The 19,083-nt window shown below is 54.1% G+C and overlaps 1 protein-coding gene across 1 annotated transcript; it reads left to right on the plus strand.

Moving 5' to 3' along the window:
- The first annotated feature begins 1,799 nt into the window (after nucleotides 1-1,799).
- XKR5 (XK related 5) lies at nucleotides 1,800-18,808 on the plus strand. The gene is made up of 7 exons (XM_055416254.2): nucleotides 1,800-1,857; nucleotides 4,152-4,335; nucleotides 9,724-9,908; nucleotides 11,464-11,673; nucleotides 12,348-12,517; nucleotides 15,878-15,989; nucleotides 17,775-18,808. The coding sequence occupies exons 1-7, from the start codon at nucleotides 1,800-1,802 to the stop codon at nucleotides 18,806-18,808; spliced, it is 1,953 nt and encodes a 650-aa protein (XP_055272229.2).
- The last annotated feature ends 275 nt before the right edge of the window (nucleotides 18,809-19,083 follow it).

A 19,083-nucleotide genomic window follows, 5' to 3' on the forward strand; every position in this document is an offset into this window, starting at 1 on the left:
TCTTCAGCTGGGGCATTTTCTACTTCAGGGCTTTTGTAGGGAAGGAGCGGGTACTCTATCTCATTAAACCAGTGGGTTAGCAGAGCGAGATCCTTTGGAAGTGGCAAATCCTTGACTTAAGGATGCACGTGGAAAACTCTCCCAAAAAAAAAGGAGGAATGTGTGTGTGTACGTGTGTGTGTGTGTGTTAGTCGTGTGCCAACTCTTTGCAACCCCATGGACTGTAGCCTGCAGGTTCCTCTTTCCATGGGATTCTCCGGGCAAGAATACTGGAGTGGGTTGCCATTTCCTTCTCCAAGGGATCTTCCCGACCCAGGGATCAAACCCGGGTCTCCCACACTGCAGGCAGATTCTTTACCATCTGAGCTACTAGGGAAGCCCAAAAAGGAGGAATAGTTTGGCTAACTGCCTACTTTGAAAGTTAAACAGCCCACCTGCATCATCAGCGTCACCATGCCTAAATATCACTTCTTCCTTAAACTACACCCTAGTTAGATAGACAGATAGATAAGACACACACAGAGACAGATAGATGTCTTGGTGAGACAGGCCTGGGACTGGGACACTTTGCTGCAGTGCTGGAATGCCTGCACCCTACAAAATACAAAGAAACTGTAGGAGACTAAAAATAACTGTGTGCATGTACAGTTGGGGCAAATGCTTCACCCCAAAAGACACACAAAGACAAAAACAAACGAGTCATTTCTGAAGAACGAGAAGCAAAAACTGAGTGTAGGAGCAAAAGTAGGGTACTGAGCGCCCTCTGCACTCAACACCACAAAAAGGTGGGCGAACCACCTAAGCCACCCCTCCAGCCTGACCCCACCCCAACCCTCATCCCAAATAAGGAAGAAGCTCCCTGCTCCAACCCTAACCCTTCTGGGAGCTAGTTCCCTTATTGCTACACACACACACACACATACACACATTCTTCCGGCTGGAGCAGGAGCCCCAGTAAAGCCTTGCCTGAATCCCTTATTGCTACACACACACACACACACACACACATACACACATTCTTCCGGCTGGAGCAGGAGCCCCAGTAAAGCCTTGCCTGAATCCCTTATTGCTACACACACACACACACACACACACACACACACATTCTTCCGGCTGGAGCAGGAGCCCCAGTAAAGCCTTGCCTGAATCTCTCCTCTGCTCTCAATTTCTGAAGATTGCGGAAGGCCAAGACTGGTCGTACCACGTGGCAGAAGGTGTTTCCAAAGAGCAGCTTCACTTTTTTGTACGTGGGAATCTTGATTAACCGTCAAGTCCATGTGGGGGAACAAAAAAAAAACAAACTTGTGCGTACAGAGATCGTGATGGATTTAAGAGTGAGAAACGGGGAAGATGCCAGCTTTCATGCCCTCCAGGGTTTTGAAAAGACTCCTTAACGGTTCCAAGTCAGCTCCTCCCACAGACGCCCGTGCGCTCTCAGACCAGTGGTTCACCAGACTGCCGCTCAGCGGCTCCAGGCGGGGGCCGGTTTCCGCGGCCCCAACACTCACCGAGTCCTGTCCCAGGGCAGGGGGACCGCCGCTGCGCACATCCAGGGGCCGGGCGTAGTCGGTGCTTTACCTGACTCGGCAAGCAGACCACTCAAGCTGCCTCTCTTCCCTCCCTCCGCCCCGTCTAGTTACCCGGGAAAAACCAGAGGGAAACCCGGGAAAAAAACGTTGAGCCGAAGAGCCCAGCCCAAACGCAACCTGCAGTGGGGTCTCCGGCCGGAAACCTCCCCGTCCCGGGGCGGCCGGAGGGGAAGGGGCGGGGGCGCAGGAGGCGGGCGGGCGGCGCGGAGGATGCACGCGGGGGTCCTGGGCCTGTCCGCCCTGCTGCTGGCGGCCGAGCAGAGCGCGCGTGAGTGCGGGGCAGGCCATGCTGCCCCTCCGACCCACCCTGACGCCCGGGGACCCTCACCCCTGCCCCGCCACGGCGGCGGCCTGCACCCCGGCACTGCGCGCCAGTGCTAGTCCTGGGCACCCCACACCCCCACCTAGCCCCTCGGGGATCCCCGCGAACGCGCGACCCTCCCGGGGAGGCGTAAATCCCCCGGAGGATGCATGGACCCCCGCCCCGCTGCACGCACGGTCCTCCCGGTGCCTGAGACCCCTCCCCTGCGGATGCTCAATCCTCCCCCCGATCCCCAGCCCCAGGCCTCGTCCCCAGCGGACGGGCGATCCTCGCCGGGAGTCTGACCCTCTCCTGCCCTCCAGAAGGCCTCTCGGACTCGGCCAAGTGCTGCGGGGCCGGGGCGCTGCACGCGGGCCTGGCGCGCCCTGTTCGCCCCTGCCCGCTCCCTCGCCCGCCTGGGGTCCGGGCGGCGCGGGGAGCCGTTTGGGGCCGGGTTGGGGTGGGACCGAGCCCGACGTCCGCGGAGCTCTGGAGGGTAGTTCAGCTCCTGGCCGGAGGCGGCCGACTGGGGACCCCCAGGCCGAGTGCTGAGCGCGGTCCCCCCAGCCGCGGCGGAGCGAGCGCGGGGAGCGGTTTCGCGCCTTTCCAGTTTGAACGCGTAACTCCTTCGGTGCCGGCGCCGAGGCCTCCGCCCCTCCCTGCCCCGCTCCCTGCAGCCGCTTCTTCCTCCGCGGGGTCCCCCCGGATGGCGGATGCGGAGTGGATTTGATGGGGCTCCAGCTTCGAGACCCCCAGGGTTCCTCGCCCCTCCCAGCTCGCACCACGTTTGAGTGCCGGACCCTGAACTTGACCCCTGGGAACGAGTTGCCGTCCCTTGTGTTAGCGGGGCCCTTATGAACTGCGGTCCGTGCAGTTCCCCTGAGGTTTCTAAGGTGCACAAAGGAGGCGCCAGGCTGAGACCCGCCCCTAGACTCCCGCCCGGGGCCAGCGCCCCCGCTCCTGCTGAGCGGGGCTACGATGAGACAGGACCCCAGCCCCAGCACCCACTCCAGGAGATCCCTCGGACCAGCCTTCTCCTTCCCTGCCAGCCAGGGCTTGGGCATTCCTCAGGTTGGAGAGGCTGTGACTCCACCTGAGGCTTTTTGCCTGGGAGACCCTGGTTTGCTGTGTGTGCCGGTTGATTAGAGCAGGGGACCGAACCAAGGAGATCCACCCAGTCAGTCCTAAAGGAAATCAGCCCTGAATATTCATTGGAAGGACTGATGCTGAAGCTGAAGCTCCAATACTTCAGCCATGTGATGTGAACAGCTCACTCATTGAAAAAGACCCTGATGCTGGGAAAGATTGAAGGCGGGAGGAGAAAGGGACGACAGAGGATGAGATGGTTGGATGGCATCACTGACTCAACGGACAGGAGTTTGAGCAGGCCCCTGGGAGATAGTGAAGGACAGAGAAGCCTAGTGTGCTGCAGTCCATGGGGTCTCAAGGAGTCAGACAGGACTTAGCGACTCAACAGCACAGAGCCTGTGGACCAAGGAGGTGCTGCCCAAGCCAGGGCTTCTCAGTCCAGACCTGCAGGGCTCCTGTCTGTACCCGGGGCTGGTACCCTCTTGCTGCTGCAGTTCACAGCCTTATGCGCCCATAAATTCGTATTAAACTCTAACATTGGGAAACCCAAGCAACAGTCATATCAAACGATTCCTGTGAATCCTAAGCACCTAGTAGTCCTGGGCACCAACCTCTACTGTCATTCATCAGGGAGGGCAGATCAGCATTCGATTGGCCAGGCTCCTTCCACTACCTGACCCTGTCTTCTTGTTGCTGTTTAGTCGCTAAGTCATGTCCAACCCTTCTTCCACCCGAGGGACTGTAGCCCGCCAGGCCCTCTGTCCATGGGATTTCCCAGGCGAGAATACTGGAGTGGATCTTCCCAACTCAGGGATCAAACCCGTGTCTGCTGCATTGTAGGCAGATTCTTTACCACTGAGCCACCTGGGAAACCTGACCCTATCTTAGGATCTTCTGTCCCCAGAGGGAAGGTTTTACATTTTTGAGCACGTGCTAAGTACCCAGTGTTTTTGCACTCTGCCCTATGTGATCCAGCAGTCTCGTTCTCGGACCATGGTGTCTGATCCTTTGGGTAGCTCTGGCCTTTCCATTCAACCTCATTCCCATCTAGGCTGCTTGTGGGCTCTGCCGGCTCCCGGGCTGGGCGGCCAACTCTGGGGATGCAGCGTTGCCCGGGTGCCCCCCACCCCCAGCCTCCCACTAACCCTCTGGTTGTTCCTCTTCGGCCCCAGGCCTCTGCACCATGGTTTACTACCTCACCACAGGCCGGCTCCTCTGGGCCTGGCTGGCCCTCTCAGTGCTTCTGCCTGGCTTCTTGGTCCAGGGCCTGAGCTATCTCTGGTTCCGAGAAGATGGACGTCAAGGTGGCTGCTCGCTGGTGGTCCTGCACCTCCTCCAGCTCGGCGTGTGGAAGCGGTAAGAACAGACAGCCCCTTTCACCCCGCTGGGTGACTTCACAACTGAGATAGGAGAGTCGTTCTGCACATAGGTGTTCCATCCTTAGGGTCACAAACGTGCTGGCTTGGGAGAGGCTTCGCATTCATCTCTGCACATTTGTTCTGATGCCACTCCCCTCACCCAGCCTAAACTGCCTTGAACATCCTTAGGGGGCTCCTTCCAGAAGGATCTCTGACCCTTCAAAAGCTTTTTCATGACTTGGACCGAATCCTATGTGCTCTTGTTTCAATTCAGTCGGTCTCACCATTAGAGCCATAGAAAGTGAGTTGGTTCGGGGCGGCCCATGTGAACCGCCGACCCTTCACCCCAGGAGGGTGGCACAGATTGAAGCAGTGGAGTAGGCTCCATGGTGACATTTGCATTAAGCTTTTATTGCAAGAAGAAACCATTTGAGTGCTAGGGCCAAAGTTTCCCATAAAAGGCAGCCTGAACAAGCGAGTGCTCAGCGGACTGGCCTGCGGGAGACCAGACCAGTGCAGCCCCTTAGCTCAGCGTACAGGAAGGCGCCGAGGGTGGGAAGGCCGTCTCAGATCTCAGACGGTGCTGCTGGGTATTTTATGCCCTCAAGCTGTAGCCCAAGGCTTTCTTTAAAGGAACTGAAGTGAGTTTTATGGTATCTCAGCAGACTCTGATGAGGGAGTGAATCTCAAGTTGGAGGCAAAGGGTGCTTTTTTTTTTTTTTTGGCCTTTCCGCCAGGCATGTAGGATCTTAGTTCCCTGACCAAGGATCGAACCCTGGGCCCTCTGCAGTGAAAGCCTGGAGTCCTAACCACTGAACTGCCAGGGAATACCCCAGAGGGTGCTTCTTATAAAGATATCATGCAGCTAGCCAAATTTCACTGGGGTTCTCTGAGCTGGAACCCTCCATCTCTAAAGGCACCTAAAGCATTTTCAGCCACACCAATTTAGCCTAATGATGGGCCATTGTGTTCAAGCTGTGTGGTTTCTCTGAAAAGACGAGATTCTGACCAGTGGGGAGAGAGCAGAGGTGGCTTTTCCTTCTGGCTCAGGGGGGATTGGAGCCTGTCGTGGGCACTACTCACGTGTGCAGATGCTTCTCTCAGCCCAGCTTGGTCTGAAAACCATTAAAGTCTCGAGTCCTTCTGGGGACCAGCTGGTACATTATAGCCAACAATCTTGTGACCTGAAAGACAGATCACCTTTTGAAAAAATGGATCAGCTTTCCCCTAAGCAAACATGTCTTAGCTCAGAAGAAGAGTGAAGTCCATGCCAGTCACTTGAGGAAAGCTTCCTGAATAATTCAGATAAGTCTGCCTTCTGGGGTCCTCTCTGGCTCATCTGATCCAGTACCTTTTTCAGAAGTAGGACAGGGTCAGGCTTACGTGTCCACTTCCACGCTGGTGTCCAACACTGACCCCCTACTCATCTTCCCCAAGCCTCTCCAATGATGTCATGAATACTAAATACATTTTTAAAAATGGAAATAAGTGAAGAGAGACATGAAGATTAGAAATTAGGAAAAACAACTAGTCATCTATATCTCTTATTTTAAAAAATCAGTTAAGGTGACTAAAAATATATATATATAATTTAAAAGGACAAGAAAAAAGAAAAGTGAGAACATTCAAGAAATGGAAGGGAGTGTTGAAAAAGAAGGTAATGGCAAAATGCAGTTACTCGAGATGAACCACAAATTTGGGTCTGAGTTTTGTTAACATAAGAAGCTCCATGGTTTGCAGTGTTTCTGTGTTTAAAAAAAACAAATGGAAACCTACTTCCTTAGAAGAAAGCTTTGGAAGTTAAAGTAGAACACAAATCTATTTCTCATCCCGCAACCAGCATATCTGGCTTTCACAAAGAAGACACTGGATAATGAATTGTCTTTCAGCAAATCCACACGGAATTTTGTAATGGACTCCCAATCAGGGTCAGTCAAGAAACCTCTCAGCAAACTGCAGTTCAGTAAAAGCGCCTGTAGGTGGAGCCAAAGCAACTCTGTTTGCTCAATCCTCTATCAGTTCAGTATCCAACTCTTTGCAACTCCATGGACTGCAGCACACCAGGCCTCCCTGTCCATCACCAACTCCCGGAGTTTACTCAAACTCATGTCCTTTGAGTAGATGATGCCATCCAGTTATCTCATCCTCTGTCATCCCCTTCTTCTCCTGCCTTCAGTCTTTCCCAGCATCAGTGTCTTTTCCAATGAGTCAGTTCTTCGCATCAGGTGGCCAAAGTTGGAGTTTCAGCTTCAACATCAGTCCTTCCAATGAACACCGAGGACTGATCTCCTTTAGGATGGACTGGTTGGATCTCCTTGCAGTCCAAGGGACTCGCAAAAGTCTTCTCCAGCACCACAATTCAAAAGCATCAATTCTTCGGCGCTCAGCTTTCTTGATAGTCCATCTCTCATCCATACATGACTACTGGAAAAACCATAACTTCGACTAGACGGACCTTTTTAAAAAGGGATCCTGGCTTGGACGGTAAAGAATCCGCCTGCAATGCAGGAGACCCAGTTCGATCACTGGGTTGGGAAGATCTGCCGGAGGAAATGGCAACCCACTCCATCTCGTGCCTGGAGAATCCCATGAAGAGAGAAATCTGATGGGCTACAGGTCATGGGGTCGCAAAGAGCCAGACGTGACTGAATGACCTAGCACACATGTGGCTCGATATAATGCAAAAGACTGTACCAAGTGCAGAGAAGCCAATTAGACAAAAACTTCTTGACATAAAGCAGCTTATGGAAAGTGCAAAACATAAATGTTTTCCTTTCTTTTCTTTTTTCCGGCCACATGTCATAGGATCTTAGTTCCCCCACCAGGTACAGGGCTTGAATCTGTGTCCCCAGCATTGGAAATGCAATTGGACTGCCAGGGAAGTCCTATGTTTTTTTTTTTTTAATTCCAAATAATACAGATAATGTTAAGTCTGACTGTTCAAAAGAACTTGACATTAGTAATTACTTGTTTAAACAAAGTCAGTTACATTTTTCTATTTTGTTTTTATATTTCTACTCTAATGCTATATGTTACCAATGAGTAAAAAAAATTTTAAGCCTGTAAATGCATTTGTAAACTAAGCATGAGATGATAGAAGAATACGTAATCCATCTCATCCTGAGCCTGTGTTTTGGGTTAAAAATGTTTCTTTAGTGGGAGGGAAAAATTATTACAAAGAAAGTTGAGATGAACTTTAAGGATATGTAAGGCAAGCTTAATATCGATGGGTATCAATTTAACATTTAAAAGTTTGTAATATGCATTCCTATCAATAAGCTCATGAAAAGATACTCAACTTTACTAACCATTAGGGAAATGCAAATCAAAACCACAATGAGATACCACCTCACACCCTTTAGTATGGCTACTATCCCCCACTGAAAAAAAAAAAAAAAAGCAACAGAAAATAACATGTTAGCAAGGATGTGGAGAAATTAGAACCCTTGTGTACTGTTGGTGAACATGTAAAATGGTGTAGGCACTGGAAAACAGTATAGTCTTACCTCAGTAACTTAAACACAGAATTACCATGTAATCCAGCCATTCTACTTCTGGGTAAATATCCAAACAAGTTGAAAGCAGTGTACTGAAGAGATCGTTGTACACCAGTGTTTGTAGCAGCATCATTCACAATAGCCAAAACGCGAGGCAACCCAAGTGTCTGTTAATAGGTGAACGGATAAGTAAAGTGTGGTCTATACATGCAATGGAAAACAGAAGCAAAGTCTGTAATATGCTCCAACAGGGATAAGTCTAGGACATGATGCAGTAAGACACATGTATAATTCCACTTACATGAGGTGCCTAGAGTAACTGAAGCCAGAGAGAGAAATTAGAACGGTGGTTGCCAGGGCCTGGGGGAGAAGGGACCAAGACTGTGCCACTGGGCATTTTCCGCCACCGTGGCTTCTCCCCAGGACCCCTCTCACACCCCTCTCGTGTAGGCGCATCTTTCTTCCTGCTTAAAACTTCGTACGCGTGTGTGGCATTCTTTCCATGACTGAAGCTTGGGCTGCTAGAGAAGGTCTTCGGTTTCATTTGCAGCCTCTGCAGTCTCCAGCAGGTGGGAGCAGACCAAAAAGATGCCTGCTGAATGAACGGGGGCAGCTGGGAGGGTAGAAGGGGGGCTGGGGTGTCCCCAGAACTGAGGATTCAGGACCCGAAGGGCAGCTACGGGTTTGGCTTCATCTGCTTTTTCTTAACATTCTGTTTGGGTCAGAGATCACAACTTCAAAGACTCAGTGAGAAATCACTTCACTCTGGGATCCAAGTCATGAAAAAGGAAAGCTGTTTTCTCTTGAGCCCCTTTCCTGGGCTCTCGGTACCCTGATTAAGAACATTTCAAAGAGGACCCCCTCCTGTTCTGACCGAAGAAACGTTGGCCAGAGATCAGAGGGAGAGGGCGTTTGGGGTGACTTGAAAGGCACACCCAGCTCTGGTTCAGGAATCGGTAAATTTAAATGATTTCCAGTTTTTCTTAATTTGGATAGGACTGAAGTTTGTGATCGCCCATGGACTTGGCAGGGACGCCTGCCGCCCGCTGCAAGCAGGTGTAGGGATCACCTTGTTCCTGCTCCTGGGGGGGTGAGGGGGAAATTGCTGTGAAAACCTGAAGTCCTCAGAGCCTGCAGTGACATTTTTATACATGCACGACCATCCAGGTGGCACAGGACGGTCGTCCGTGGCATCTCCGGTCGGCTTGCATGAGACTAAAGCATCAGGAAAGGTTTCGAGGGTGGGCTTATCGGAAGTAGAATGAAACAGGAACATTTACTGACTTTTTTTTTTCTCTCGTGTTGACTCCTTTTCCTGGATGTGAGGAAGGTGGCCCCCCAGGAGGAGCCAGTGTGTCCCTGTGCCTGGGCCCGCCTGGTCTTGCAGACCCCCCAGTAGCCCCCTGCCCTTCCTGCCGTCCAACGGGACTGCATTAATTCCCATCACGAGAGGCTCTAGAGAAGGGCATGGCAACCCACTCCCGTATTCTTGCCTGGGGAATCCCATGGACAGAGGAGCCTGGCGGGCTACAGTCCATGGGGATCACACAGAGTTGGACACGGCTGAGTGACTGACACTGCAGGCCCCAGGGTCGGGGACGGGGCTCAGACTTAGCTCGAGATTTGCAGGGCTCAGAGAGAGCCGCCAGCAAACCTGTCTGCTCCCAGCTCCCAAGCCAGGGGCCCTTCCACTTGTGGGCAGATTGAGGTCCGCTGGGCAGGGGACCAGAAGTGCCACCCTCAGCCTAGAGTCAGGGCTCAGGGACCGGGGATGCAGACATGGTGGGCTAGGCCCTAGAAGGCTCTCGGTCTCTAGATGATACGCCAGGAGGGGGGTCTGACTGAGCCCTCGCAGTGCAGTTCTGAGTCCTGGCCCCCCTCCGCCCCAGGCATTGGGATGCTGTGTCCGCAGGCCTCTGGAAGGAAGGGCAGGCCGCCCCCCAGGCCCGGCTGCTGCTGTGGGAAGCGGACCTGGCGGCCCTGCGTCTCCTCGAAGCCCTGCTTCAGGTTGGGCCCCACCTGCTGGTCCAGACATACATTTTCCTCGCCTCTGACTTCACTGCTCCCGTGCCAGGTGAGTGACTTCCACCGCCAACCGCAGGCTGCCTGACTTCTCATGGGGGACAGAAGCTAACGCCTTGTTTAGCAAACCCTGGCAACCTAAGCTGTCCCCTGTTAGGGAGAGTTAGGGCAGCCCAAGCTCACTACAGTGCTCAAAAGTGAAAGTGTGAGTCACCCAGTCGTGTCCGACTCTTCGCGACCCCATGGACTGTACTCTCCAGGCTCCTCAGTCCATGGGATTCTCCAGGCAAGAATACTGGAGTGGGTTGCCGTGTCCTCCTCCAGGGGATCTTCCCAACCCAGGGATCGAATCCAGGTCTCCTGTATTGCTGGCAGATTCTTTTACCGTCTGAGCCACCAGGGATGTTACCTACGATGCCCAAGGTGACTGTTAAAACTGGCTTTTGTTTGGGGTGGTGAGTTCCCAGGGGGTGGATTTCCTTCGTGGGGGTTGGCCCGTGAGGGGGAAGTTGCAGGTGGTGAGAGGACCCTGAAAGCACCTTGGGGAGGCCAGCACTGCCCCTTGTGAGATCAGTGTGTCCGTTTCTCCCGGGACTAACTCCGTGCAGCCTGAGCCTCACCCCTTGAGAGCAATGGGATCAACACCTCGGGCGCCAGCAGAGGCACTGGCACTCAGGCCAGGGCTCAGGGTGTCTCCTCTGGGCCTGGCACCCCCCTAATGTTCTGGTCTTGTTTATCTGGTTATACCTCCTTTGTATGGACTGAGGGCTTCCCAAGTGGCACAAGTGGTAAAGAATCCACCTGCCAGTGCAAGAGATGGAAGAGACGTGAGTTTGATCCCTGAGTCGGGAAGATTCCCCTGGAGGAGGACATGGCCATCCACTCCAGTATTCTTGCCTGGAGACTCCCACGGACAGAGGGGCCTTTCGAGCTATGGCTCACCAGGGGTTGTAGAGTTGGATACAACATACATGCACTTGTATGGATTGAACTGCAAAGTACAACTGAGATGAAATACCACGTTCAGAGCTGTTAAGAGCTGCTTCGTCAAAAACCAGAGGTGCTCGAGGGGCAGTGGCTGGGCTGCTTTTTTTTTTTAATAATTTTATTTATTTATTGACTGCCCCAGGTGTTCGTTTTGCTGTGTGGGCTTTCCTCTGGTTGCGTTGAGTGGGGGCTACCCTCTAGTTGTGGGGTGCGGGCTTCTCATTGCAGTAGCTTCTCCTGTTGCGGAGCACAGGCTCCAGGGGAAGGGGCTTCAGAGTCGGGGCAGGTGGGCTCGGTAGGTGCGGCTCCTGGGCTCGCAAGCACAGGCTCAGTAGCCATGGTGCTCGGGCTGAGTTGCTCCCTAGCATGTGGGGTTGTCAAACCCATGTCTCCTGCATTGGCAGATGGCTTCTTTACCACTGAGCCACCGGGGAAGCCCTTGAGCCTTCTTTCTTAAGCATGAACCCACGGAGAGCCCAGCCCACCTGGGGGGGAGGAGTACCCAAATCCTCATTTCTTCTGCAAGGAGACAGGCCTGCGTGTTTGCATGGAGGCGGCGGTGCCCTCTGTGAAGGCAGGTTCTGTTGGTTAGTGGTCCTAGGCTCCCGCTTGCCTTCCAGGGGTGAGTGCCCTGTGCTCCTGGACCACGCTTTCCTGGGCCCTGGTGTGCTACACCCGTTCCCTGCACTCCGTGAAGCTGGACCACCCCTCCACGCCCTGGACGGCCCTCGGCTGCCAGCAGCTCTGGAGGATGGGCATGGTCGGGGCTCGTGTCCTCAGCCTGGTTCTCTTCTTCTGGGCTTTCCGCGCCTGGGTGCTGGTTGTCGCAGGTAAGCTGAGCTTCTGTCCCGACTGTCTACTGCTGCACAACAAGCAGCCCCAGAGCTTAATGCCTGAAAAAGAACCACTGGTGAGCAACGACCCAGCTTCTGAGGGCTGACCGGGGTTCGCTGGGGGTTCCTGCCTGCAGGGTCCTTGCACCATCCCTGTAGGCTCGCAGGTATCTGGACTCACAGAGGGGCTCCCCTGGGCTGGCTGTTCAGACATCCTGCACCCGGGGCCCCTCCACCCTGTCCATGCAGGCGAGGCAGCTAGCTTCAGGCGAGGCAGCTAGCTTCAGACACGGCAGCTGAGAGTTCCAAGAGCAAGGCGGTTGGAGCGGCCAGTCCTCTTAAATCTGGCCCAGACCTGGATCAGCACGACTTCTGCTGAATTTTGCCCGGCAAAGCGGTCTCGGCCAGCCCAGGTTCAGGAATGTGGAGGGATGCCCTGAGTGTCCAGGGAGAGAGGAATGCACGAAGGCTCATGTGACATTAAACGTGCAAATGTTTTGTGTCCCTCGGATCTCTCCTGGATTTTCAAACGTTTTGGATGCCGAGTCACACGCAATCAGAGCAGGGAGGAGAGTTATGGGCCCCAGATTCCGAGTCCCTGCCCCACCCCTCCTGCTTCCCCCAGCCCTGCCCCCTCTCTGGGCCCTGACTCCCGGGGCTGCTCTCTCCAGGTGCCCACTGGCTGGTGATGACCTTCTGGCTCGTGGCTCAGCAGAGTGACATCGTGGACAGCACCTGCCGCTGGAGGCTCTTCAACCTGCTTGTGGGTGCTGTGTTCATCCTGTGCTACCTCAACCTCTGGGACAGCCCCTCCAGAAACAGGATGGCCACGTTCTACACGGCAAGTGATCCTAACTTTACTGTGTACGTGGAACGTGGGCGTGCATGTGTGTGTGTGCCTGTGTGCAATTGTGCACACGTATCTATTATGAAGGAATAGCTTGATTTTAGGGAAAACTCTAAAAGGAATCATAATCTTGAGCAGAGATGACGGTCTCTGAAAGTAGTGACCTGATGTCTGTTTCCACACAGTTACCATAGTGAGGATTGTGGTGTATTTGGTGATGCTTTTCAGCGACTCTCTACATCAGCCCATCTGATAAACATAATCACAGTTCTATTCCTTGTCACATACGCGACATCACTGTCAATCAACTCAATTGCTGAGTTACAGCTGTGGTCATAGGTAGTGTGAAAAACACAAAGGTGACATAATGCTTATCTGTAGGCAACTTCTAGTCCATTAGAGGAAATAAGCTTGTACCCAAATAATAATAAAGAAGCAGAATGTGGACCAATGCCAGCAGAGAAAGCAGTGTCTGAATCTCATAGGATTATCACTTCCTGCTCGGATGACCAGGGACACTTTTGACGAGAGGCAGGAAGTTGAGCTGTATCGCAGAAGGCAAAGGAGACCCGGGATCAGCCACAAGCTTCAGAGCTGAGGCTCTGGAACCAGACGGCTTCCACGGGACCCCGGCTCTGTCATTAAATGTTACCAACTGTGACTGAGAATTTAGACTCTCTGGACCTATTTTTTCATCAGCACATCAGAATCTCACCTCTTGGTGTCACTGAGAGAATAATGTTAAGACCTACCTACTTTTCAGGGTCCCTGTGAAGAGTAAATAAAATAATAAACTTGGGCTGAAACAAGCAACCAAGAGTGGCCTTTACCAAAAATAGAAGTTGAGACTTTCAGAGGCGCCAGTGCTTCAGAATGGAGACCAGAGTGAAGGGAAAAGCCGGGGAGGGAGCTCCAGTCCAGGGCAGGTGACGGCATGGTCACCTCCGGGTTTAGGAGAGCCCCATAGAGCTCGCTGACCCCCGAGGCCACAGGCCCACAGAGGACCCATGATACTGGGTGAGTCACGCCAAACCTCAGTCTCCACATCTGGAAACTGGGAGTAACCAGGCCCCTCACACTGTGTGCTGAGGGCTGGGTGTGTGGTGGAGCCCAGCCCACACGCACTGTGAATGAAAGAGGGTGAATTTCCTTGTCCGTTTGTGGGAGCATCACGCTCACGTGCTGGTGTCCAGAGGCGCCCTGAAAAGCAGAACTAAATGAGGAGGCGTTTCACATTTGCTGCTTCTGTTTGCTTTTGTCTCATTCACACCCTCGTCACAGATCATGTCCCGGGAGTTTGAAGGGCCGTTATGCAAGGAAGGGGGACTTCCCAGTTGGCTCGCTGGGTAAAGAATCTGCCTGCCATGCAAGAGAAGCAAGAGACTCGGATTCAAGCCCTGGGTCCCAAAGATCCCCTGGAGGGGGGCATGGCATCCCACTCCAGTATTCTTGTCAGGAGAATCCCATGGTCAGAGGGCCTGGCAGGCTCCAGTCCACGGGGTCGCCCAGAGCCAGCCATGACTGAAGTGACTGAGCACTCATGCACACATACAAGGAAGGGGAAAAATACTTCCTTCTTTCCAGCCATCTTAGTCATAGACCACTGGGCTCAGAGCGATCAAGCCGGAGAGGCAGAAATTAGACACTGGAGAAGTTTCGAGTGGGGAGAAGCCGCAGAAGCACAATGCAGGCTGTGGAACCCATGGGGCGCCCAAGGGAGAGTGCATGTGGACCGTGCTGAGATAACACATCCAGACACGGAGGAAAGGCAAGGGACACAGATGCTGATAAGTCAACTCCAACAAGGAGAGGGGTCCTGCATGGACTGACCCCTCACCTCCGTTTATGCGGAGGCGACTGCACGTTTTAAAGGGGGAACAGGGGGCAGGGAACAGTGTGGTCTCTCCAGCAAGGTCGGGGAGTGACCACACACCATCTGGGTCGTTCACACACGTCCCACATATTCATGACGGGGGGGCAGTGTTAACACACTTTAGAGCTGGGTTTCCCTGGTGACTCAGATGGTAAAGAATTTGCCTGCAGTGTGGGAGAACCGGGTTCAATCCTTGGGTCGAGAAGCTCCCCTGGAGAAGGAACTGGCACCCCACTCCAGTATTTTTGCCTGGAAAATCCCATGGACAGAGGAGCCTGGCGGGCTATAATCCATGGGGTCACAAAGAGTCGGACACGACTGAGCAACTAATACACATACAGAGCTGGGAGAGTCGTCTCCTGGGATGTTTGTGTTTCCGAGGGCTGGTTCTCAGGTCCTGGAGAAGACAGCTCTGGGCGGTAAAAGACTGACATTGCAGAGGAGCAGAGAAAATATGTATAATTGCAGGCTTTCTAAAGTAGCTTCCCTACGTGGAGGGGTCTGGGCTGCTCTTGCCTTATGACCAGGTTTTTTCCCAGAACAAACAGTAAGTTCTCCGGGCAGCACCGAGCTTTCTCAGGCAGGAACTTCTTTGGGGCTGGGTCAGCACTCTAGCGATGCAGGCTTGAGCTATCAGAAATGACGTTAGTGTTGGTTTCAAACAGTCATTTCTGCTTCAGGTCTGTAGTTGTTTTAGGCCAAGAAGAGCGCTCAGAGGAGCCCATCTGAGTCAATTTTGGTCCAGAAGAGCATCTTTGTCAGTGGAAAGTGATTGCATTCACATCCTGTTGGTTCTCTTTCTCTGGAGGGCCTGACAAATGCAACCACTAGAAACAGAACCAGTGAGACGTGTCTGGATACATAAGAGATTTGTTATAGGGATTCGCTCGTGCAGTTACAGCGCCACCAAGTCCCACAGTCTGCCCTCCGCAAGCTGGAGAACCAGGAAGCTGGCGATTATTCAGTACAGGCCCAGAAGACCAAGAACCATGAGCTCTGGTGTCCAGGGACGGGAGGAGATGGGTGTCTTGGGCAAATATTTGGGGGAAAAGAAAAAAACATTCTGAAGTTGTTATGAAAGTTTGTGACTCACTGGAATCAAGTGTCACTGCAGATACTTTTAATTATCGCATGATTAAACTAAGGTGTATACAGTTAACATGACACTATGCAACAGATAAAGTAGCAAATAGAAGTCCCTGTCAGCCCCACCCGACTCACCAAAGGGACCCCTGCAGCCTTGTGAGCTGTGCTCTTCCCTTTGCTGTGCGTTTCTGCCTCTGCAGACACTTAGCGAGCTGCGGTGAGAATGGGAGGGCCCCCTTGGCGGGAGAGGCTCGCTCGGCCCTGCCCTGCTGCTAGGGGGGCCTGGTCAGCAGTGGGAGCCCCCAGTCCTGAAGGGGGCTGCAGGAGATCACGGGGCAGGAGCCTGCCCAGGCTGCGTGCACTGCCCGGGCGTGCTAACTCTCCTGTTCCCACAGGTGATGCTGCTCGAAAATACCATCCTCGTGCTGCTGGCGACGGACTTTCTCCAGGGGGCCTCGTGGACCAGCCTGGGGGCCGTCACAGGCGTCTTGTCTGGATTTCTGATCGGTGAGGCCCGATGTGCCTTCGCTGCCCCTCCGTCCCCCACCTGCCTCCCGCAACTTGCTTCTTTGCGGTCAGCTCACCCCAGGGGTAGGAACTGGGGCTCAGAGCGGCTGGGTGGAGACCAGGGCCAGGCCCTGCGCTGAGGGTGGCCAGGCTGCCCCCCCCACCTCTGGGCATGAAGGCCTGGATCGGCCTTTTTCTCCTTAGCTCACCCATGCTCAGAGCTGCAAGCCAAGCAGGGGCCACCCCAGGGGTGGCCTGTTGGTGAGGCCAGAGGGGCTCAGGCAGAGCCAGGCCGGCTGGCCCTTCCCCCCAGGTTCGGGGGGCAGTGGAACCCCCGACTGTCCAGTGCCCTGGACTAGAGTCTTCAGTGGGGAGGTGGAGCCCAGGCTGTAAAGCAGCAGCTCCGGCTTCCATCTTGAGCTGCCTGGATAAACATTTATTGAGTGCCTACTGCATGCCAGCCTGGGGCTGCAACCAAGAAACTAGTTAAACAGCAGGCTTTCGAGAAAAGTCTGTCTTCACTGAACACACGCAGCCCTGCGACTGGCAGGATGGGGTGCAGACGGGGTCAGCTCCCCTTTCTTGGTCTCGGGGGGCTCCTCATAGGAGAAGGGGGACAATACCTCCTGCCCACTGACTGTGAGGACTCAGGACACTGGGAGGAAATGGCCTGAGCCGTGCCCCCTGCAGAGACAACACTGGGTCCCCCTCCATTAGGAGTTCTGACCCCATTCCCCCAGAGATGCTGAGAGCAGGCGAGGGAACGTCTGTTGGGTTCTTTCTAGCTGCATCCTTACTGCGTTTCCTGGCCCTGCCGAAACTCACACCACCCCCCAACCCCCGCCCCCATATCAGGCTTCACGCTGTTTATTATGAGCTCCCTGAAACCCAGAGCTTGGTCCAGTACAACAGGAAACTGGAAATAACGTGGGAGGATTACTGGAATGCTCTGCTAAATAAATTATTGCCGCAGTCAACACTTCTGATCAAAATAAATGAAGCTGACAACAATGTGATTCAGATGTTTGTGCACAAAGGAAGTTCTGTTGCTGCTCGTGGAAATTCCTTGATATGGGGGTTTTGATGGGTATGTTCAACCTCTGCTTGGGTCTTGTTTTTGAAATGATTATCTCTCTGTCCCTTCGCTTTGGAATCCATCAATCTGTATGTAGATGGCTCCATTCTGCATATTTGACCCGGTTTTCTGAAAGTGAAATTACTTTTTCCACCAAACCTCTCTCTCTGTCTCACACACACGCACACACACACCTAGAGGCCTCAGTTGGAGCGTCCTTCAAGGAAGAAGTCATAAACTCTCTAAGATTTAAACCCTGCTCTTTTGCAGCTTATTGGAACTGTGTGTGTGGGTATGGATGTGCACTCAGTCACTCAGTTGTGTCTGACTCTTTTGCAACCCTGTGGACTGTAGCCCATCAGGCTCCTCTGTCCATGGAATTCTCCAGACAAGAATACTAGAATGGGTTGCCATTTCCTTCTCCAGGGGATCTTCCCAACCCAGGGATCAAACCTGTGTCTCTTGCGTCTCCCGCATTGTCAGGTGAATCCTTTACCACTAGCACCACCTGGGAAGCCCTATTGGAGCTGGAACATACGTAAATTCCCCCAAATATCCACTTCTGATGCTCCAGCAAGAGTCCTATTTTGGATCCCAAATGATATTACTCGACTCAAAACTGGAGAACCCGGAATTCTGCAAACCACAGGGAGGATGCAGGACTTCAAAGAACGTAACCTTGTGCTTTTTTCTCCCCCCTTGTTCTGCAGGCACTGTCTCGCTGGTTGTTTACTATAGCCTGCTGCATCCGAAATCCACAGACATCTCGCGGGGCTGTTTACACACGTCCTGTGGCCCCACAGAGGGTGATAAAGCAGAAGAAGACACTTCTCCACAAGCCCTGGACCCAGCCAGGAAGGGACCAGACAGCCTGGGGCTCTGCCCAGAGGAAAGCAATGAGCTCCCAAGCCTGGGGAAGCCCCCCAGCCCACAGTGGGGGCCCCCAGAGACTGGACTGGAAAGCCAGATGAAGGGGGAGGCCTCTTTCCTCAGCCGCCACCACTGGCTGCTGGTGAAGCTCGCTCTAAAGACGGGGAACGTGTCAAAGATCAATGCAGTCTTTGGAGAAGAGGGCCTGGCCCACTTTTGCTCCCCTGAGTGGGGGTTAAGCCAACACCTCAGGGGGCGGAGGACGCCCCCACCCCCGCAGCAGGAGCCTCCTTCATCACCCCAGGACCCTCTAACCTCAGAGGAAGACTCTGAGTTTCCAGTGGTCCCCAAAGCAGAGGCTGATGAGACCTCAAGTTACCTGTCTTTTGCCAGCGAGAGTCCTGACAGAGCTCCAGCCCAGCAGCCGTCAGCTGCACGGCTGGAGGGCGGCTCAGAGGAGGGAGCCGGGGCCGCCCCGGGGGCGAGGGGTGCAAGGGGGCACCCGGGAGCCGGGGGCGGGCAGGCCGGCTCCACGCTGTACTTCAGCGCCACCACCGAAGGGGCGCCCCTGTCCCCCCGGGAGCCAACGCCCCTCTCCGGGACGGGGCTGGAGTCGGGCAGCTTTCCGCTCAGTGTGGCCGACATCAGCCCCATCTTAGGCCCCGGAGGACGCCTGCAGCCCAGTGGCCGGGCCCGGGGCAGCTCGGGGCTCCTGGGGCAGCGGGGGTCCCCGCGTCGCCTCGTCGCGGCTGGCACCCAGAGGTCGCTGCCCGAGGTGCGCCTGAGGCCCGCGGACGCGCCCTGCCTCACCTCCACCCCCAAGGGCACGGCCCCTGCCAGGGACTGCAGCCACAGGGCCAGGCTGACGGCCTAGGCGGGTTTCCCCTGCTGAGCACAGTCAGTGGGTGACCCGCAGGCCAGCCATCAGGCTGGTCACTGGGGTGGACACTTCCGACACCGCCACCCTTGAGTGTGTCACAACCCCTCTGGACGCCTATCCGCTCAGCCTGAAAACGAGGGAACCGGATTAGATTGTTTCTAAGGTCCCCTGCAAGCACCACCCGCAGGCAACACGTTCGCATAGGAGTCCTCTAACACCATGAGGGAGGTGATAAAACTTCTTTCCAATTGCCTGCTTCTGGGTAGCCA

Source organism: Moschus berezovskii, chromosome 26 (assembly GCF_049115385.1).
Source record: "Moschus berezovskii isolate FMDL1 chromosome 26, NW_MosBer_1.0, whole genome shotgun sequence".
Taxonomy (NCBI): domain Eukaryota; kingdom Metazoa; phylum Chordata; class Mammalia; order Artiodactyla; family Moschidae; genus Moschus; species Moschus berezovskii.